This window comes from Neolamprologus brichardi, chromosome 13, assembly GCF_056152115.1.
Source record: "Neolamprologus brichardi isolate AB-2024 chromosome 13, ASM5615211v1, whole genome shotgun sequence".
Classification (NCBI taxonomy): Eukaryota; Metazoa; Chordata; class Actinopteri; order Cichliformes; family Cichlidae; genus Neolamprologus; species Neolamprologus brichardi.
Genome location: NC_142116.1, coordinates 1,983,431 through 2,005,949, shown reverse-complemented (window position 1 = coordinate 2,005,949; position 22,519 = coordinate 1,983,431). Strand labels below are relative to the sequence as shown.

General features: G+C 40.4%; 1 protein-coding gene across 3 annotated transcripts in view; it reads left to right on the top strand.

The window, feature by feature from the left end:
- pcgf5b (polycomb group ring finger 5b) overlaps window positions 1-20,590 on the top strand; it is a 37,169-nt gene extending 16,579 nt beyond the window's left edge. For all 3 annotated transcript variants that reach the window (XM_087849961.1, XM_087849959.1, XM_087849960.1), the window contains 4 exons: window positions 1,019-1,194; window positions 1,473-1,571; window positions 3,505-3,594; window positions 20,149-20,590. In XM_087849961.1, the coding sequence (XP_087706087.1) occupies window positions 1,019-1,194; window positions 1,473-1,571; window positions 3,505-3,594; window positions 20,149-20,196 (413 nt within the window). In that variant the 3' untranslated portion in view covers window positions 20,197-20,590. The remainder of the gene's footprint in view (window positions 1-1,018; window positions 1,195-1,472; window positions 1,572-3,504; window positions 3,595-20,148) is intronic.
- Window positions 20,591-22,519: the final 1,929 nt, after the last annotated feature.

The following is a 22,519-nucleotide window of genomic DNA, read 5'->3' as shown; positions in this document are numbered from 1 at the left end:
TTGGTCATGCTAATGTAATTGTAACCTACGTTGTTGGAGAGAGAAATAACATCGCGGAAGAGACTTAAAGTGAGTAAAAAACGTCCTAAATGCATTTAGAGTTTATTTAAACTACAAATTAAATTTCTTTTAGCAATTATTGTTTTTTTAATGTCACAATTCCAACCCTGCTCCTTTACCCGGGCTTGGACCGGCAAAAGTGACCCAAAATAGGCACTCTGGTGGAGTTACTTTGTGTGTGTGTGTTTATAAGTAGTTTTAAACCTTGTGATCCACAAAACAGCAAAAGAGTAAAAGAAGAACTGACTGCGTTACAGCACCCGCTGCTTGTTGAGAGTAAAAGCGATATGCGCTTTCACGTCTTTTTTTTAGGGGGTCTGAAAACTCGCTAAATATAGCGACAAAGTCGCTAAGTTGGCAACACTGCGCTGAACCCGTAGCGCTACTTTGAAGTCTGTTTTTCGCGCTACTTGTACTGCACTATGTTGCCTGGCGGATGGACATGTGACTAACATACCACTCTTGAACCCCGATCCTTCCGCCAGGCAACGTAGTGCCGTACAACAGTGGAACAAACAAAACAAATCGTCTTACGATATCACAAAAATCATGGACAATCCATAGAAAAGCCGCATCTGACTAAAAGCCGCAGGGTTCAAAGCTTGTGCAAAAAGTAGCAGCTTATAGCCCGACAATTACGGTACATGATTTACTCATGAAAGCGGCCACTTTCTCATTACTTTCATATATTGTTTTAGGAAGTATCCAAAACATACAAGTTTCATTTATATAATTTTTCAAGGGATCTTATATCTGTTTTCACTCTTGTATGCTTTTCATACAAGTTTCACACATGACAGATACAAACTTTGTAAGATTTATATGTATCTTTTTATATATATCTTTTCCATGTGGGAATGTAACAAGTAACAATAACTGGAACAGTTGAAAACTGATCAAAGCCCAGAGTTTTGGCGATGCAGCTTATCCACAACTAAAATCCTTAACCTGCCTGTAGAAACCCTGAGGTGTCCACGGTTCGGGGTCCCCGACGCTGGAGGCGACGCTGGTGATGGTGGAGGCAATGAGGCGGACGGTGCCGGCGATGACGACTATCACAGGAGTGACCCACAGATCGCAATCTGCCTGGACTGCTTACGCAACACAGGACCGTCGGGGGAGAGCACGGTCACGGTGCGTGTTATTTTACATATAACGTTTAATTAAGAAATATTAAATACTTGTACAGGCATTGAAACACAATATCACCTTGTTTTGGTCCTCTCTATGATGTAAAAGGGTATTCCATGTCTTTGCTGCTGGATGTGTTGGGAATTGTTTCCAAACTTCACGGGTGCTTGGTGCATAATCCCCTGTAAAGATGTAATTGTGTTTTCATGTCTTTTCCTTTAAAAACCTGCAATTATGCCTCATTAAATCAGTGTGTAAGAGTTATTCTCTCATCCAATTAGGATTTGATGAAGAGGTTCATCCGCTGCTCCAGTAGAGTCACCGTGGGAACAATTAAGAAGTTTCTCAGTCTTAAACTAAAGCTGCCGAGTTCCTACGAGGTATGGAGCACACTCTGTCCTCCTGTTTTCATTCATTAAAATATGTGTGTCACGATTCAAAGGCATGTTTTTCTTTACTTAACCACACAAACTTACCGGTTGATTGGTAGGATTACCTTCGTGGGGCTTGATCGTTGATGTTGAGCAGTGATGGTATAAAGCTCTGCAGCTCTGCCCATAAAAGGCACAAATCATACTTGAGTTTGAGTTTGACTGGTCTCCCCTTCAGGGTCATCTCCCCGTGCACTTCTGGAGCACCTTCAGCACTCCTGCAAGTGCTCAGTCCCCTTCTGACCACCTCCCCTTGAGTTTCTGAGCTTTCAGCATAGATCTCAAACAGAGCAAAGAAACATTACAGAGGCAAACGGACACTTTTAGAGGCTTAATTTTTTCTTTATGACCAGAGTTGCAAAAATCACTCCACTTTGAATATTTACAGGGTTCCACTGACTTCATAATGTAATAAAGTTACTTTCTTCACTACTTTGGGAGGGCTGACTAGAGTGTAGGGACCTCTTTATCTAAGGGAACCTTTTCGGAGATGTCTGTCCTAACTGTACCTCACATTATTACTTTGCTCAAACAGTCTTCACGCACATTTTCATTTTTGCTTTGTACACATAAACACAAGAGATACCACAAAAACGGCTTCCCTCTGAGAGACTAGGGTCCACTCTTTGGATCTGTGGTGCATAGAGTCATGTGTGTCTTCTTCTCAGCTCGCTGTAATTCAAAGAAATGCTGAAATGCGGTGCTTTCCGGCCACATCACAGATCTGTTTTAGTTCTGAACTACTACAGTAGATGACGGTACAGGTGTTGTCACACATTCAGGGTGTGAAGTCTGACTGTCAGAGGCTGACTGTCTCTGACGAGGATCTGCTTCTTCCTGTTAAAAGGGAGTTTTTCCTTCCTACTGTCACCAAAGCTCTCGCTCATAGGGGGTCATCTGATTGTTGAGGTTTTCTCTGTATTGTTGTAGGGTCTACCTTAACCTCCTAGGACCTGGAGTCCACATATGTGGACATCACATTTTGGGATGTCTCGACCAAAATAGAAAATTTTGCTCTACAAGGGCGTGATATTCACTTATGAGGACATTATACTGCCTCTGTTCTATCGAAATTTAAAGCTAATATCCTCATGTGTGGATCTCATTTCTCTCAGAAACAAAAATCAGGTAAAAAAATTAAATCTGGTAATTCTTTGTTTTTACGTTAACCAGGTCCCAAACAGCCCGAATAGCAAAGAGCATTTAAAAATGCATGCCATGAAAGAGTTCGGGTCTTAGGAGGTTAAAATAAAAAGCGCCTTGAGGCGACTGTTGTTGTGATTCAGTACTGTATAAAAATACGGTTGGATGTCATTAAAAATGCAGAGCAGGCATCAAAGTTAAAGTTGCAACATGCTGAAATTGTATTTGGTAGCATAACTCTGACTTGTTTAACCAACAGCTTTACTGTGTTACACATAAAGTGCAAGATGTTGGAGAGTTCAGTTCAACATAATGAAGATTTAGTGGATTGCATTAAAACAGCAGAGAAACAGCATGTGGTCAAATATGAAGCCAAACTCTGACCTGTTAACAGTTCGTAGCCAGATGCTCGTTAATATTCCATGCAAGCTATGCTATCATCTGCCAGCTTTAGCAAAGGATTAAGAAACTGTTAGCTTCCACATTTGGAGCAGGCCGAGCTAAAAGTGGTATCACACACTTACATATTCAGAGAAGCCTCCCACTCACCACCACAGTGAACTTCCCCTCTCCTTTCATCTCTCGTAGAAGTGAGAGCTTTTGTTTTCGTTCGTCACCTTCTCTGTCTGAGAGGCAGGTTCGGGCGAAACTTTGCGACTGCAACCGCTTCGTTAAAAGCTGTTTGTGTTTGTTTTGGTCAAAGCGTCCTTCTTATATATTTTCCTTCTTGTGTTTGCAGCTGGACGTTCTGTGTAACGGAGAGATCATGGGCAGAGATCACACTCTGGAGTTCATCTACATGACCCGATGGAGGCTACACGGAGAGAATGTAAGGCTGTCACGTTCACTTCCTGTTCATGTGTGAGTGTTTGCATCCTCGTGTGTAGATGCATCGCTGCAGGAAATGTTTGCGTGCACGCGTGTGTCTGTGGATCTTATGCATTCGTGCACTTTAGTGAAAGCGTGCGGTCCTGGTTGAATGACTTTTAAATTCAGTGTGAAAGGAGGGTTTCTGTTCAGAGAAGGTGTCAGATTGTGAAAAAGGAAACTCGAGACTTTTTGCAACATAAATTTATGGTGTTGGTACAGAATACTGATGTTCATGAAACGCCCGGTTTAAATGAAAGATTCGCCTCTCGTGTAACATTTCGACATTTCATCTTTACCTCGGTTTGCTAAATTTGAACCACGTCCATCTCCTCTTAGAGGCTCGCGGTTACTCTGCATCCTGTTTGGCTTTTAAGGTCACATTGCAAAGTGAAGTCAGTCATATCTGCATGTTTAACAGATGCTTAGTAATGACAGTCAAAACAGGAAACGCATTACTGATGATAAAAGAGATTCTGTGCACCACATTTATTTTGTCCATAAGAAGGTATATTTCTTCTTCACAGCCTTTGTTACATCTACAAGAGGAGACAGTGGGGTTGTTTTTAGGTCACGTTCTTACCACCAGGAAGTCAGAGACTCTCTATGGTTAGGGCTCACCAAAATGCAGCTCTTATAACAGAAGACATGCAAAATAACACGACGTGTATAATGTTGATAACACAGGTAACATTATCTGCTTTCTGAAATTTGGCTTATTTAACATGTGACTAAAAGCCATAATTCACTTATATAATAAATGCTGGATTGATTTGATTAGATGTAAACAGCGCAGTGTCAAAGGGAAAGCTTTGTGTGAGTTTAGATCCTCTAAAAGGCATTAGAGTTGATTTGTGGTTCTGCAGAGTTCCCAGGTGAATATTGCTGAAAAAAGGCAGATTAGCTCTGTGAGGCCGAACCTACGGAAGAGGATTAGGGACACTGGGGAAAAAAAAAGAATTCTGACTTTAATCTCAGAATTCTGAGATTTTGAGATTCTGAGATTAAAGTCAGAATTCTGAGAATAAAGTCAGAATTCTGAGAAAAAAGTCAGAATTCTGAGAATAAAGTCAGAATTCTGAGAATAAAGTCAGAATTCTGAGAAAAAAGTCAGAATTCTGAGAATAAAATCAGAATTCTGAGAAAAAAGTCAGAATTCTGAGAAAAAAGTCAGAATTCTGAGAATAAAATCAGAATTCTGAGAAAAAAGTCAGAATTCTGAGAAAAAAGTCAGAATTCTGAGATTAAAGTCAGAATTCTTTTTTTTTTCCCAGTGGCCCTAATCCTCTTCCGTACGAACCTCTGATGTTTTGGAGAAAGACAAAAAGGAATGAAAGAAGTTTCTGATGTGTGGAAGAAGAATTTCATAAAAACAAAATTTATACTGTGCAAAAGTTTTAGGCAAGTGAGAAAAACATGTTAATCATTTATTTTCATCAATCAACACGATGCAGTAAAAGAACAAAAGAGAAATTAAATCAAATCTATACTTGCTGGGACCTCCCTTTGCCTTCTTCTAGGCACACACACAGTTTTTGAAGGAACCCGGCTCGTAGGTTGTTCCAAACATCTCAGAGCACTAAGCACAGATCTGTGGATGTGGGCTTCCTCACATCCTTCTGTCTCTTCATGTAATCCCAGACACACACCATGATGTTGAGATCAGGGCTCTGTGGGGGCCGTACCATCACTTCCTGTACGTCTTGTTCTTCTTCCTCGCTGAAGATAGTTCTTAATGACTTTGGCTGTGTTTTTGGGGTCGTTGTCCTGCTGCAGAAGACATTTGGGGTTAACCCTTTAAAGCCGGTCGGAGCGGGCACGCTCCGTTTTCCCTAACTATTTTTAAATCCCAGTAGCACTGCAACCACGTGAGCTAGCGCAGTAATTTTTTTTGCATATGAAACCGGAGGAGTTGTACTTACATCTTCTGCCATCAGCTTGTCCTCGGTCACAGTTTCCTTCCACATATAACTTTGCAAAAACTGCATAAAAAGCACTTGCAGCAACAAAAACATAATATTCCAGAAACACGCTTTGCCGATCCGATCAGCTGTTCATAACACTTCCTACGTTGGAACAGACGTCAGTGTGAACTATCGCATGTCCTCCATGACCTGCCCGGAACCGGAAGTGACGTAATTTTGCGGAAATGTAGTTTTTTTACCATCAGGGCCTCATGAGCCTATACTGTGTTTTTAAAAGTTATCTTTGACTTTATGACTTTCTGTGTGGTTTCTGGGATGCTTAGGACTCATATTGCACTGCTGGAAATAGTTTATTTTGATGCATATGCTGCTTTTTTGCAAATTTGCATTATAATATTTATTTTCGTTTTTCCTGCAGTATATAAAAATTGGTGTATTTCAAAAATAAAACTATGAAGACACTCAAAATAAATTTCCTGTGGTGGGAAACTATTTTGTGCAACTTTTTTGTATTTACAGTTTTGAGGGATAAGCCTCTTAAATTTCTCTAACTAGAAATATATGTTAAAAAACAAAAACGATTTTCAATTTTTTTGTAGTTTATTGCACTTTTTTGCAATTTATGTAATTACTATGCACTTAATGCAGACATATTATTAAAATTTGGGCTATAATGGTTGTATTGATGTATAGCAACTTGAAATGCTCCCAAAAATGGCTCCACAGCATGTAAAAATATAATATAAGCTCTGGCGGACTTGGTTCTATGGTAGGTCTTAAAGGGTTAATAAACAATCACTTATATTTGTGAAAACTTTCTTTGTTTACAGCATTTTTCACACTTGCCTAAAACTTTTGCACAGTCCTGTATATTCTTCTTGCCACAGGTTATGGTTAGAGGTGCATGTATCAAGTAACATGATGGTGATTTCCAAAAGTAAATCTTATTATTATACCGGGCTTAACATAAATATATATTACAGGAAATGTAAAAAATCAAATTTTAAGGCCTTTGTTTTATTGATTTTTTGACTATTCAGTCTGAAAATATGAACGCTTTAAAATGCTCCCAAAAAATGCCGATGTCATGATGTCCATTAACTGACACACACACACACACACACACACACACAGCAGGACTTGTCACTCGTGCTGGTACTCTCAGCCTTGGGCTTCAGGGTCATCAGTCCTGTGACGGTTCAGCGAGCCAGTGTGTCTGTCTTTGATCTACAGTAATTGTGCTGACTTGTGCATGAGCGGCTGTGTATCTGTTTGCACGGTTGAGTATTTGCGTGAACTTTTACTGCTACTGAGAGCTCCCGTCCATTTCTGGATGGTAACTAATGAGTGCAGGCAGCTGGCACAGCAAGACGCTTCAGATACCGGGTCAGGTGGAACTGAGAAGGAAAGGCGGCAGGAAGGAAGTCAGTATGAAATGACAAACTTATTAAGCGTGTAGCTTTTCAGCTCCAGCTGAGTGTCATCATGTCCTCTACAAAGTCCGCCTGCCGCTGAGCTAAAATGCCTTTTTTGGATCCGTTTCACTGACTTGTCAGAGAGGACGGAAAAGAAAACAGAATTATTTTCCCTTCTCATTATCGTGTCGCACTGTGACCAGAAAGCTACACAGGCCAAAGTTGCATCGAGTCAACTTTAAATGAGTCCCAGCAGAATTCGGATCCAGTCTAAACTCAGGACATGCCAACGCTGAGGAAGATGGCGTCTCTGCTGCTTTATTTTCCAGCAACGCAGCTTTTTTGAACCTATTAATCCAGCTTGATTGGACATCCGTCTTCTTTACTAATGTTACAGACTGTTTTATTGTGCACAGATTGTCAGAATTGCAGGTCACGTCTTTTTCCATCTGGGCCTTTTTCCCATATGGCGAATTATCCGCACAGATTATGAACGCATGTTATTACAGGATTTAGGACAATTAAACAAATGCTGCTTTGGAGAGTGCAAGCAGAACAAAAACGATTTTTCTGTTACATAAACTTTTACTGGAAACATCTTGAAACCACAGATAAGAGTGAGGATACTTAATCTCCTCAGTCGGTCCTGTTCCTGTGCTTATTTACCAGTCATCACAAAGCACTTGGTGGTCTCCCCTCTGTCTCCACTGTGAGTCTCTGTGTAGTAAATGTGGCCTCGTGATACATTAACTGCCACAAAGGTGGTTTTGAGTACTTTTCGTACTCGTTTCATAACTCATTCTCACGATACTTGACGAGGCACCTACAAGGAGCAGCCAAAAGAAGAAAAAGTTCATGCTCATGGACGTGAAGTTCACCGTTTTTCATTCTATTGCTTTCATATTTATTGATTTGTGTCTATGTGTCATAAGGTGTGATACAGTCTGGATGTAGAGACACGAGTACTTCGCCAGCAGCGTAAATAATTTCTCCAATTAACTTTTTTTATTTCCTTCACACCTTCTTACTAAACCCACTCTGTCAGGTTTAGGCAGTAAAATCACTTGGAAGGATTAGAAAAAGATCACAGCTTGGTTAAAATGTCGTCACGCTTTAAAAATGTCCACCTGCACGTAACGTTTCAGCAGTGAAAGATGCAGTCGTCAAAGCTTTGGTTTGATAGGTGTGTACCTGAGATTGAAATGAAGGTCAAGAGCTAAGTGAATGTCGTCCACCCCATGAGTCCTGAGTAAAAGTGCTAGATGCAGTGGGACCAAGTGTGGATTTGATAGCGTTAATGGATCTGGAAAGCCAGTCCAAAGCAGGGAGACCGAAGGAAGACAAGAAGCAGGCTGGTTGGTCCATGACGGAAGTCATGCACATGGAGAAATGAGTTCAAGTTTATATAAGGCACGGTGATGATGAGATGATGCCAGGGAAAGACCATCTCTGAATCGAGGAGGGGGCCTAAGGGTACGTCTGTCACCATCTTACATGCTGTGCAGCCATTCCCCAACTCTCTGTGAATGGGACTCATGGCCATTGATCAGTGGGCATCAGTGTTGGTCAAGTTACTTGAAAAAAGTAATCAGTAACTAATTACTGATTACTTCCCCATAAAAGTAATCCAGTTACTTTACTGATTACTTATTTTCAAAAGTAATTAATTACTCAGTTACTTAGTTACTTTTTAAAAACGCGATTTACAACCTGAATAGGTGATAAAGTGATAGATCTTTCAGCCCAATTCTACTTTTTCTGCATAATCATCATACAAAATGTAATCAAATGGAAAAGTTTTTAAAACTTGTTTTATTAGTTTTAATCTTTTAACTTTATGCATCAAGCAAACATTTAATTATCTGCAACATTCACTGACTGGAAGAAATTAGTTTAATATTTAAACCTATTTTCTGCACATTCCAGCACATAAAATAAAATATTTTTTTGTGTGTTTACACTCAGTCTTTCAAATAGATGCAAGTAAAACACAGCAGAAAATAAATAAAGTCAAAGACTAGCGGTCCTGTTGCTCTATTTTCACCTGTAAAGCAGGAGTGGGGTAGGCGGAGGGTTACCCTGGTGCAGGTGTGCAGCGGTCAGTGGAAGAATCCGCGAGTTCCTCTGTGAGTTTCCCATTACGTCGTAGCTACTCGGTGCTTGTTTGGAAGCTTAGGGGTTTTTTTCGCTGTAAAAAGAAGTTTTCTTCCCACGAACAACGGACACTAATGTTTTTGTCACTTTTTATGGAATCAAACTCAAAGTAAGGTCAGTACTTCCACGCTTTAAACGCTGCACGCTCATACTCTCTCTGCACTCGATATATGATCCATTGTTGATCTGCACACAGCTGTTGTCACGAACGTCGCACTCGCTTACGTCACTGTCATGAGACATTCTCGCAAAAAAATCACTGTTTTAGTAACGCAGTAACGCAGCGTTCCTACGGGAAAGTAACGGTAATCTAATTACCGTTTTTGCAATAGTAATCCCTTACTTTACTCGTTACTTGAAAAAAGTAATCGGATTACAGTAACGCGTTACTGCCCTTCTCTGGTCAGCATTGATCAATTGTCATGAGAATTTGCATAACTATGATGAAGGAACTGACCTCACAGCCATTGTTCCTTCAGTGGGCTGGTTTCAGTCATTATGCAGATGTGCTGTTTATAAGATTGAAACCTGCAGTCAGCTGAGACTGAAGACGTCACCTGGATGATGATGAAACGTTTCTCCCACAAAACGCTACGTCCAGATGAACAGAATCAACTTTTGGAGATTTACTTACCTGGATGATTGAGCATGCATCAAGATACTTTAAAGATTGATAAAACAAACACAAACAGAGCAACGAGAGGCAAAGCAACTGTGGAAAAAGGAAGAGGACACTTCAGTTTAAATTCTCATAGACTTACCATCCATAAATACATATTGTAGGGAACAGACCAGGGAGAGCATAACATGGGCCTCAGATGACTCAGTCGCAGTATCCCATCCTAGTAAGGACTGTGAAGAACCAGGCTACGTGTCAGTTATCAGTTAGGTTGTTGTCACTGATCGTAGTTTAGTTCAAATAATGTTTTTCCTTCTTAAAATGTTTTTTTTTTATCAAATCACTTTTTGTCCTTTTTAGCTCAGCTTAACCCTTTAAAACCGGTCGGAGCTGACACGCTCTGTTTTGCGTAACTATTTTTAAATCTCGGTAGCTCTGCAACCACGTGAGCTAGCGCAATAGTTTTTTTAGCATATGAAACCGGAGGAGTTGTACTTTCATCTTATGCCATCAGCTTGTCCTCGGTCACAGTTTCCTTCCACATATAGTTTTGCAAAAACTGCATAAAAAGTGCTTGCAGCAACAAAAACATAATATTCCAGAAACATGCTTTGCCGATCCGTTCAGCTGTTCATAACACTTCCTACGTCCATCAGCACGAACTATCGCATGTCCGCCATGACCTGCCCGAAACCGGAAGTGACGTCATTTTTGCGGAAATGTAGTTTTTTACCATCAAGGCCTCATGAGCCTATACTGGTGTTTTTAAAAGTTATCTTTGACTTTATGACTTTCTGTGTGGTTTCTGGGATGCTTAGGACTCATATTGCACTGCTGGAAATAGTTTATTTTGATGCATATGCTGCTTTTTTGCAAATTTGCATTATAATATTTATTTTAGTTTTTCCTGCAGTGTATAAAAATTGGTGTATTTCAAAAATAAAACTATGAAGACACTCAAAATAAATTTCCTGTGGTGGGAAACTATTTTGTGCAACTTTTTTGTATTTACAGTTTTGAGGGATAAGCCTCTTAAATTTCTCTAACTAGAAATATATGTTAAAAAAACAAAAACGATTTTCAATTTTTTTGTAGTTTATTGCACTTTTTTGCAATTTATGTAATTACTATGCACTTAATGCACACATATTATTAAAATTTAGGCTATAATGGTTGTATTGATGTATATCAACTTGAAATGCTCCCAAAAATGGCTCCACAGCATGTAAAAATATAATATAAGCTCTGGCGGACTTGGTTCTATGGTAGGTCTTAAAAGGTTAATCAGTGGTTTAATCAGACTATTTAATCTCTTTGAAAACATTTAGACGTGGAGCTCAAAATATTCCACAGTGAAATAAAACACTTGGAGTGTCCCCAGAATAGACACTGACTCCAGGTCAGCGCTCAGAAGTTGAAAGCATTCAAGCCAAATGTGAAAAGAAAACATGTTGAGGGAAAACCTCTCACATGACATCATGAGCCACATTTTCTATCTCCCCTCCGCCCACCGCCCCGACGCTCCACAACAACAGACAGAAGTCTGTCCGTCAGAATTATTTATGCCCTCGCTGGCGAGTCATGAGGATAAACAGCCAGAAATTATTTTTGAATCTTGTTTGAACCCTGTATGGTTAAGGAGAGGGATGACAGAGAGAGCGAGAGAAAGATGGATACAAAGTGCCAGAGTCGGGAATGGAGGCAGAAGTCGGACAGAAAAAAGATACGAGCCATTCATCAGTCTCATCCTTCTGACAACTCTGCAGCTCGGCTTCATTTTCTCCCTCCGACTTAGAGGCCGGTCAGGACGGCTCCGCTCACACGGGAGCAAAGGAAAATCAATCTGTATCCTCCCGGGATGTCATTAAGTCAGAGCAGGAAGCCACCGTGGTGACTTTTAAAAACACAGGACTGAAAAACGTTTACGAAAAAGACTCTTAACGTACACGCACTGATGTCTGTTATTAACGAATGGTATTTAATTATGTTGCTAAGCACTAAGATCTCTGCTTACTCTGGTTCATTTCTGTTTAAATGAGTCAGATTGGACTATATGAAGGCACCAAGTCACACACTATTAATCAACGGCTAATCTTTATCCACAGCGCGTTATGAGGAATTAGAGCGCTTTATTAAAGGATTTAAAATCCATGAAAAGCACCATACTAATCTAAAGCACTTTGCATATTTACCAATCTTAGAATCTTAAAGTTGGAAAAATATGTTAAACTGCACCTAAAAGTAGCCAAAACTCCTCTGTGGTGTACAATCGGCCAAGAATCAAAAATCAGTGTGTTGTGTCATGTGATCAAAGTCTTAAGAGTAGCAGAAGACTGGGAGAGGCTGTCCACATAAAGCGTCCAAACAACAGACGTCCAGTCTCTGAGTCATGATGACCAAACACAGCTGCTCCAGATCTGGAATTTGGCTCTGATATTTAGAAAAAGTGTTTGCCGTTTTTTCAAAATAGCAAACTCAAAATGTGTTTCTGGGGTCGGGTAGAGTCACAGACGAAAGCTGCAACGCAGACGCTCCATCTCTCCTGCAATCAATTCACCTCGTTAAAGCACATTTCCAGAGCTGGCACTGTGCGTTTGGCCCGAATGATGGAACTCAAGTGTGAAACCCAAAACGTATTCCTCAAACATCTTCATGCATGTTTTCCGCATCCAGAAAAAGCTGAGCTTATTCACAGCCTCAACCCTTTGGACTAAAGAAAGTTTACAGCAGAAAGAAATCTGACTGCCTCAACTTTGTGTTGTTGTGGGATGATATTAACCCTCTGAGGTGACAGTGATGACCCAGCACTAACTGTAACTCCGATTCTGAGCAATCAGAGGATATGTCATCTTCTTTTCTCATGAAATTGTTCTCTAAAGCCTTGGAGAAAAGAAAATAGTCATTCTAACAAACACACATTAAAAGTAGGGGTGCAACGATACTCGTATTGACATTGAACCGTTCGATACAGTGCTTTTGGTTCAGTACGCATATGTATGAACAATACAAAATTTTGAATTTATTTTATCAACTTTCCTTCTGACGGTGCTGTCTGTGTTGAGCGCTCAGTGGATCTGCGCTCGACAGTGCAGCCTAGGCGGAGTAGTCGAACGCAGATTCACTGAGCGCAGCGCAAGCTAGCGAGACAGAAGCTAAGCTCGTTGCAACATGGCAAATTGAACCTCCCCCACCCTCATTCAGATCTGGCGTTTGGAACTATTTTGGTCTTCATGTGACGTATGACCCTGAAGGTAAGCACGTCATGGACTAAAGTAAAACAGTATGTTGGATGTGCCAGCAATGCTCAATTACATTGGTGGGAACTAGTGCGTTAGCGCAGTTAGCTCGCTAACGTGTTGGCCGTCCAGCCCCACGCACGGGGGGATCCGCGGTAGCTCGTTAACGGAGATTTGCCGTGTTGTGGCGTTAACGTCATTTCAGATTAACGCTGACAGCACTAGTGGGAACACAACGAATATCACTGCACATTTACTCCGACATCATCCTAGTGCAAAGACAAGTGGAAGCAGACAAAAACAACAAGCACGCATGCTACAAACTTTAGCCGAGTCATTTAGACAGCCGTTAGCACATGATTCTCCTTATGGGGACCTGATATGTTTAATATGCTGCTGAGAATATAGCCCAGAAGAAGCGTATAGTATAGCTTTTATTTTGGAAAGAGCCATTTCTCTGTAATAAACTCTCTTTTCCAAAGATGAGTGATTTCTCAATCAGATAGATTTATTTTTTATTACTTTGTTGTTTCAGCAACATTAAATTTAAAAACCGTACTTTTGAGTTAAAATATATATTTATAATTTTAATAAATGACAAATTAAAAAGGCATGAACATTTTTTTGTGTCGAAAAAATATCGAACCGTTACACCAAAGTATTGAACAGAACCAAACCATGAATTTTGTGTATCGTTGCACCCCTAATTAAAAGCTATTAACAAAAAAGAGTCCGTTTGGGCCTTCTCCAAAATATAGGATTAGGGTTAGCACCTGTGATGTCTTAGACCTTGGATCAGAGGAGGCATCTGTACCAGACCAGCAGAGATAAGAACTTAATTTATCTCTTGGAAAAGTCTAAACACCTAAAATAAAACTGCAGAGGCGCCCCACTGGGCAGTAGTGCAGAAATAAATCTCCTGGTATATTCAATTACAAGAAGGCATCGGACCAAAATGTCCTAAAAATAGACACAGCATTATTACTTACTATTTAATAGACTGTCCATGTGGTACAGTGAGGAGCAACACACAGAAACAACTGCAGTTCGATGGCAGCACATGTGAGTTTTACCATGTGTAGTTCCTTCGAGTTGCGTGATCCTAATGTGGGATGAAGCTCTGCAGAGTGGTCGGCTGACACATTACAAATCAAAGAGTTTCTAAACTATTTAAAGAAACTTGTTTCATCCCATTTGAAGCCACATTAGATGCAATCGTGAAGTTCACGAACCCAAAAAAGAAAAACCATCCTAGATTGAAACTTGGTCGTTTCCCACTTCAGCTCCCACTTCTAGGCCCCCTCCTCTTCTCTTTATATCTGCTTCCTCTTGGTTCTGTACTGAGAAAACACGGTATTCCTTTCCACTTTTATGCTGATGACTGTCAGATCGATGTCCCTCTAAAGAAAAAAGGCAGATACCTTACACAGCCATTACTTCAGTGTCTCGATGACATTAAGGCTTGGATGTCTGTTAACTTTTTAAGATTCAATGATAAAAAGACAGAGGTGATGGTTTTTGGTAGCCCCACTGAGACCCCCAATGTGTATGTAGATTCCCTGGCACAGTATGTTAAGCCAACTGTCACAAACCTGGGGGTCAAAGTGGACTGTGATCTGAAGTTTGATAATCAGATTAAAGCAGTGGTAAAATCAAGCTTCTTTCACCTCAGGCAGCTGCAAAAATAAAGCCAATTCTTTCACGGCAGCACTTTGAGACAGTGATCCTCGCCTTTGTTAGCACTCGGCTGGATTACTGTAATGCACTTTATATTGGGGTCAGCGCGTCATATATCAGTCATCTACAGAGGGTGCAAAATGCCGCAGCTCGTCTTTTAACTGGCACTCGAAAGTTTGAGCACATTTCCCTGTTTTAGCTTCACGTCACTGGCTGCCCATTTCTTCTAGGATTCATTTTAAAATTCTTTTATTTACTTTTAAAGCTCTCCATGGCCTCGCCCCATCTTATCTCTCTGAGCTGCTACAGCCTCATACACCCACCCGCTCTCTCAGGTCAGCTGATCAGCTGCTCCTGAAGATACCCAGGACTGGGCGTAAACTTAGAGGAGATCATGCTTTTGCTGTAGCAGCTCCAAAACTGTGGAACGAGCTTCCTTTAGAGATCAGACAGGCCACTTCTTTATCTGTTTTTAAGTCACTCTTGAAAACCCACCTCTTTACCCTGACCTTTGACACCATGTGAGATGTTGGTTTTTTATTTTTTATTTTAGTTGTTTTTAGGTGATTCGATGCTGTTTTATCTTGTTTTTGTTTTAATATAGGGCTGTTTTAATTTAGTTTTATGTGTTTTATTTATTTATTTTGCTGTTTTCTGTTATTCTATTGTTTTAACTTATTTTCTGTACAGCACTTTGTTCCAGTGCTGGGTATTTTAAAGTGCTTTATAAATAAAATTGGATTGGATTGGAGCTCCAACTGGGCAAATATTCAGATTCCAATTATCAATATGATTTTTGATTTTAAAGATTATGAAAACAAAATACTCCCAATAAAACAATCTTTTGTTTCTTGCTGTTCTTATTGTTACATACTGCACCTCCTCCATAAAAGATCTTCCACAAAGAATGATTATTAAAGATTATTTTGCCCAAACTTCTTTTACATCCACATGCCTACTTTGATCTTATGTGGGCTGGAATATAAGGAAAAGATCAGTTTCTCAGCATGTCTCAGTTTTTCTACGTGATAAAGAAACATTGCTGTAGTAAAAACATCTATCAGCACAACTCTTTAGGCTTCAACTGTAAGTAGTGCATGTATAAAAGTAATAGAAATCTGTTACTCTGTTGTAGTAAGAGTGGCCATGTGGAAGATCTGTATTAGCAGGAAAGCAAAAATACTGTAAAAAGTCCAAAATTTATGTCATTTTTCACATTTTGCAAAGCCATCCACTGGTGCAGGTTGGAGTCTTCGCCAGGTTGTCTTCAGCCCTTATGTGTGACACCCGTGGCCTGAGGTCCAGGTGTCGAAGTCCTGAAACCTGCTGCAACACACCTGAAGACAATTAGTAGCTCATTAGCAAGTAGCTCAATGGCAGTTCAGCCATTTGATTCATGTTACAGCAGCTCATGAGATAATGAACATGGTGCAATAAAAGTTCTTTTAGAAGTACATTTTTCCAAACACTTACATTTACTTATATTTACTTGAGTAGCGTTGGGGGTTGCCACCTCAGCATGCAGTCAAGTCTCGGTAATGACCTACTCATTTTATTCAGGTGTGTTGCAGCAGGGACACGTGTCAAAGTTTCAGGACAACGGCCCCCGAGGACTGGAGTTCGCCACCCCCGGCTCAGGGTGATCACTGCCTCTGACAGTGGAGACGCTGCTTGTCCTGTCAGTAGGGCTGCCACGATTAGTCGACTAGTCACGATTACGTCGACTATCAAAATCGTCGACGACTGATTTAATAGTCGACGCGTCGTTTGAAGCTTTGTAAGATCACAAAAGACGCAGGAATAAGTAGTAGGATTTAAGAGTGTAATAACGGACTGAAACAGAAGATGGCAGCACTGCATGTACAAGGATGCCAGCTGCTGTTAAACCCCGAAGAAGAAGAAGCTGTGTCCCAGAATTCATAGCGCAGCCCAGCTCAGTTTCCAACAATGGTGGCAGCTAGTTAGTTTTAATATTACTCTTATTATTCTTTCTGGGTCACAAAATAAACGTTTAACATATTTTCAGGCGAGAATGTAGCTGTGTAAACCTCAAATATCTGCTCAGTTTATCAAGACACCACATATTTTCAAAAGCGCTCCGACGTTTTTGGAGACGTCTGTTACCCGCTAGCTCGATAGCTAGCCGGGGGCTAGGCTAACTAGAGCCGTGAGAACACCGGACTCCCGGCAAATCGTTTTCAAACCCACCGCCGTCTTTCGCTACTCAGGTTAAACATGATATATAAGTCACTTAGATAACTTAAAAATGTTATTGTTTGGCTTTTTTAGTATTTTATTTGTTCCTGAGTAAATCGGTTTGGCTGAGATTAAAGTTATAGTTTTTACACAGCTGAATAAACGTCAAGCAGACAGCTGATTATCAGAAGTGTGAGATGCTCGAGAATTTACTCCGGTGTCCTGTTATATTTTAGATAGCAAGGAGTTTATTAAACTTCACCGAAACAATCTGCAGATTTCATTAAAATTTAATAAACTATCATCTTGTCTTTATTTTTAGTTAGAACAGACCTTAAACACTTAAAGCTGTAAGCTAATGATAGTTATATAAGAGCAGATGCTGCTGGTGCAATAAGCTGTAGTTTTATGTCCAATGGATGATGATCTGATTAGTTGACTAATCGCAAAAATAATCGGTGACTAGTCGACTATCAAAATAATCGTTTGTGGCAGCCCTACCTGTCAAAGTTAAGGTTGGGGTTGGGCTGGTTTAGGAAATCCCTGATGGAAAAGAGTTCAGTTCTGTCATGGTGTCTATGCGAGTGAGTAATCAGGTTACAATAAGATTATAATATTAAGCAAAGCAAATGATTATCGCCATATGTTTTGCTGACCTTAATTTGAAGGTCTGCAGTTGTCACTTTGTTTCCTGGAAGTTCAGCTCAGAGAACGAGCCTTTGTGATCTGTGATGTGATAGCTCCTCCAGTGTGTCTGAGAGCAGAGTTTCAGTCTCAGGGGGGCAAATCTGATGAGCAGGGCAGGTGTTTCCACTGAATGACCTTCACACGCTTCAGGATGGTACGGAGGAACTCAGCTTTGACTGACCCCAGGTCTGAGTGTCAGTTTTACATTTAAAGTCTTTGTCATGAATAAATAACAGTGTCAGTCTCAAACATCCATCTTTGGCTTAACAAGGTCTCATCTTTGATCCACACATGATGTGGATCCTGGATATTGTCGGTTTTTCACTCTGGTTGCATTCAGACACAAGTGTCTACAACAAGATAACATAAAATTATTACAGCTTTCTGGTAAATATGTTGATACCGTCTGAAAGCAATTTATCGATGAATACGTAGATTGATGGATTTATGTTGTGATGATTTCATGATTAGCTGTGAGACCGGGCTGGAACAACCTTGCAGACTCAGCACAGCGTATGTATTTCTGCAGTGTAATTACACTGTATGGAGTGAAAGAGTGTCAGAGATGCAGATGCACACTGACAGAGCTTTTTTTTTTGAGGCATGATACAGCAAAATGCAGAGGGAGATGACAGGAGCTGCACTCTGCTGCACCAGCAGCCTCGAGCTGCCAAAAATAGGAGACAGACTCCAGAATCAGGAGACTCTCTCTTCGCTTTGCAGCTGCAGACACAAACACTTTTTCCTTTTTGAATGTTTCATGAAAAGGGTAGCTCACGTCATCTGAAAGAGGCAGGAGTGTATGTATCTGTCAGGAATGACAACTTTCTTATTTAACCTCAGTGATGCAGGGATAGCACATGGACCAGAAGCCCATAAAGAGGCTGAGAGGTCAGCTTCCCTGAGGCCAGCTGGGTTTAAAGCTGCAGAGATTGCTGCTCGTTGATGCGTTTGCACATGGAGAACAAAACCCTTTGGATCTAATCTGCTTATGTCACCGGTGGCAGAGAAGTCCTGTCTCTGGTGCTGCAGTGTTGTGAGTTCTAGTAAAATGTTGATGTTTTGAGGAGCTGCAGAACGACAACTTTTTCCCTCTAACAGGCCGATCAGTTCTCTTCATCACATCGATTTCTCTGGAGGATCTTTGCTGGCGATGAAAACTGGGTCCTAAGTGTCTTAGGTTCGCCTGTCAGGTGGGCACGCTCGCCATCTTTACCCCTCGGCCTGAAAGGCTCGGGCGGGATGACCCAACTTTGTAAGCGCGATAATTGATTTTCAAGTCTATACCACTGGGTTTTTTTGTTTTGTTTTGTTTTTTTTCCAAACTTTATTGAAAGTATAAAGCGAACAGTCATTCCAGTTCAGTTTGTACAGTAGACATACAAGGCAAATAAGAGCAACAATATACAGTACAATGAAATAAAAAGGATAAATAAATTAAAAAAAGAAAAAAAGGGGGGGGGGGGGGAGAATGTGACAGACTTCATAACAACTTTGTACTTTGAAAGTTGTGACAGCTCATTCGTTAAACATTTCTGAATGAATTTCAATCAATGACAAACCTTTTTTATTGGAAGTTAATTTAAGAGAGTTTAAGTAATAATCAATTTCAATTAAAAACAAATTAAATGATGGGGTTGAGTTTTGAAATTTACATTTATGTATATGGAATTTCCCTAATAAGATATAAAGATTGACAACGGCACATATTTTTTTTCTTTAGCTTCAAAATAAGTGATAATGTTCTTCCCTTCAATTTTGATTTCGTATGTTGTCTTGCACAGTATATAATTTTCAAGTCGATGCCACTGGTGCATCTACAAATAATCTCAGTGACGCCGACCTCAGGGTCAGAGGTCAAGTTTTCAGAAAGTCTCGTGAATGTGATAACCCAAGAGGGAAGTCACCTAGGAGTTTCAAATTCTGGGAGCTGGCAGTATTTTTTCATCAGTTTGCAGATATTTGAATATTTGAGTTCTCCTGTAACATCGTGATGCACCCGAGGGCAGGAGTCACGATATCATGTTCTTTCTTTCCGTCTTTGCTCGGCACCTCGACCGAGCGGGTTTGCATCCTTGCTGAAAACAATCACTTTGTAAATCTGCTGTTCTGAAAGCGCCGATGTTGTTTTTAAAACCTGAACAAATTCCATGGATGCTCCTGCGACAGATATGAAAGACACAAAAGTACACACTGCATTTGAACCATGTTCTTCTGCTTCAGGCTTCTTCCATCGCTGCAGAGCAGAGCCAGGTGGATCCTGCTTTACATTAAGAGGCGGTGTGTGTGCATGTGTGCGTTTCAAACCACCTCTTATTTAATTCCTGTAACAAGTGTGAAAGTATGTGTTATTGTTGTGACTGCTGTTCCTGCACCTTTTACAAAGCTCTGTAAAGGTGCGTTCACTAGATGAACCTGCACAAAGTAGCTCCACGCAGCGCCGTTCCTCCGATGATTCCTGTTCGTTCCCACAGCAGCAGCTGCAGCAGCTGCAGCAGCAGCAGCAGCGTGGATCGTCCTCTGAAGTGTGCCTAAGTTTACAGTGTAAAGAACAAATCATCGATCGTATCGCTCTGAAACAGTTTCTCTTGTTTCTGCCTCCTTCAGACATATCCCATGGTTCTCGAGTACCGGCCACGCATCGACTTTGGCTGAACCACGAGTGCAAGAAGAGGACCACACACACACACACACACACACACACACAAAGTCATCCATACAAAGCAAGCAAGACATTAAGAACATCTGCATTTCCAAGAATAAACTACGCACACACACACACACACACACATACGCACGCCAACCATATGCAGAAAAAGAGAGAAATTTAAATGTATTTTTGTACAGCCAATGATGAAGTGCTTACGTTGTTATGTTAAAGAGCTTTTATGCTACATAGAATAATATATGCTATAATATATGATATTTTTAAATGTATGTCCCTGTGCCTAAAAGAGCTGTTCGGATCAGAAATGAAGTATGACCATATCTCCTCTTTGCCTGTCTAACTCTAACTGTAGATTAAATGTTGATTTTCTACTGCTGGCGGCTGTGTTTGTCTGAATCTGCGCTTTGATCGCTTCACTATCAGCATGTGTGTGCATATGGTTCATATGGAGCTGCTACGGGTATCACTAAGAGGTCTTTGCTCAAACACAAGTATCAGCACCGAGTTAACTAGTGACCCTTTAAGTTTAGCTCCGCCTCTCATTTAGAAAGCCTTTTTAAACGAACCTTTGTTGATCCGACAGAGAGATTCAGCGAGTGCTCATCTTCTTTCTGGACTCAAATGCTTTTCACAAACACATTTTCATTTGCAAGCATGAGAAGGAAGTCGAGCAGAGCTCGGAACCTGCAACTCTGTTACCCACATGCGGTGGTGCTCTGATTAAAAACACTGCATTAATATGGAAATGAACAACGGCCCTTTTTTAATAAGATCTATTTGCTTTCACCACACTGCTGCTGGTTTAAAATTACGCCAGATCTGCAGTTGGATTTACATCTAAATTCAACTGAAACGACTATTTTTAAAGCTGTAAGGCTGCTTTATTTATCTTACTATAACACACCAAAATTCCTCCTACGTGATCAGGAGCTGAGCAGCCAAACCTGGCACATCCTGGGAGCTTCACATATGTGTCAGGTATTATAATCTTATCATATTTTCCAGCTATCGCCTTGTTTTTAGCAGCTATGAACCTATAACACCTCAAAAAAGCGTGGTATCATTTTTATTTCACCACAACTGCAAAACATCAGTTAATGACTGAGGTATTATGATGCTATGTGGTTACCTGGCAACCACCTAACAGCAAACTGAACTGAACGTCTATGAAAGATGTCTTATTTGTTTAATTTCTGCACGAAAACATCTCAAGAAGTGCAAATCTACATGCTTAGCAACCACATAGCAACAAGCTAAAATTAACCATTTTCAGGATATAAAAAACATCTATCAGCCTTATTTTTTATCTCCTTTATGTGATTAAATATATCAATTTGCAACAAGGATAAAAATACTGTAGATATGCTACTTTTAATTGATTTATTTCAAAGTGGCTTGCACAGCCGCTCTGTTTGAAAGGTCTTTTTCCTTTCAGATCATCAATGTTTCATTTTGCTCTCAATTTAAACCTCACTTTAGTGGAGTTCTGTGGAAAAATATTTTAATTATTTACACTCCACAGACAGGTGTTAGCTACGGCTTCACCTTTAAGCTCAAATATGAAGAAACTGATCATCCTACAGGACGAGAGTGTGACAGGAAGGCGGACAGCTGCACCGTCGCTTGTTTCAGGAGGATATTTAAAGTGGAACTGCAGCTTTTCTGTCCTGTATATTCTGTTTCAGCAGCCGGTGTCCATAACAAACATGGTGAAAATTTGAAATGAGATCATTGTAAGTAGAAGTGAATCGCATGAGCCAAAAGTTCAGGTTTCAGACTGCAGAAACCCTCTGAAGTCTTATGTTCTCATCTTAGCCCCAACACTGAAACCCAAGCCAGTGTTACAGAGAGGAGCAAAAAGCACTTCCTGGAGACTAAACCTAAATAACCACCGAGGTGAGTCAGATTATTACAGTTCACATTGTTTTCGTCCAACAATTACAAAGACGTGGGAGAAGAAGTTAAAATGAGATAAATAACTCATAACTAGTGCAGCATCCGCTGTTTCTGACAGTTTGATGAAGAACCTTCATGACACCAAAGAGATTTGGCTAAAAGATAAGAAACTAAAACTGCTTTGTTAGTTGGCTGTAATATGAGTGGACTACCCGAGTGGAGTCCAAGAATAAAATTATGGGATTCTGCTGGAAATGTGCACAATAATTCCCTTTAAAGTCTTAAAAAGACACTGAGAGCTGTTTGGGTTTAAATGCATCAGGATCTGAAAGGCAGGAAGAACGTAACCAAACATCCAGCAGAGCCTGAATGGAGAGAAGGAGCTTCTTCCTTGAACCTTTGATTCTTCCCTGG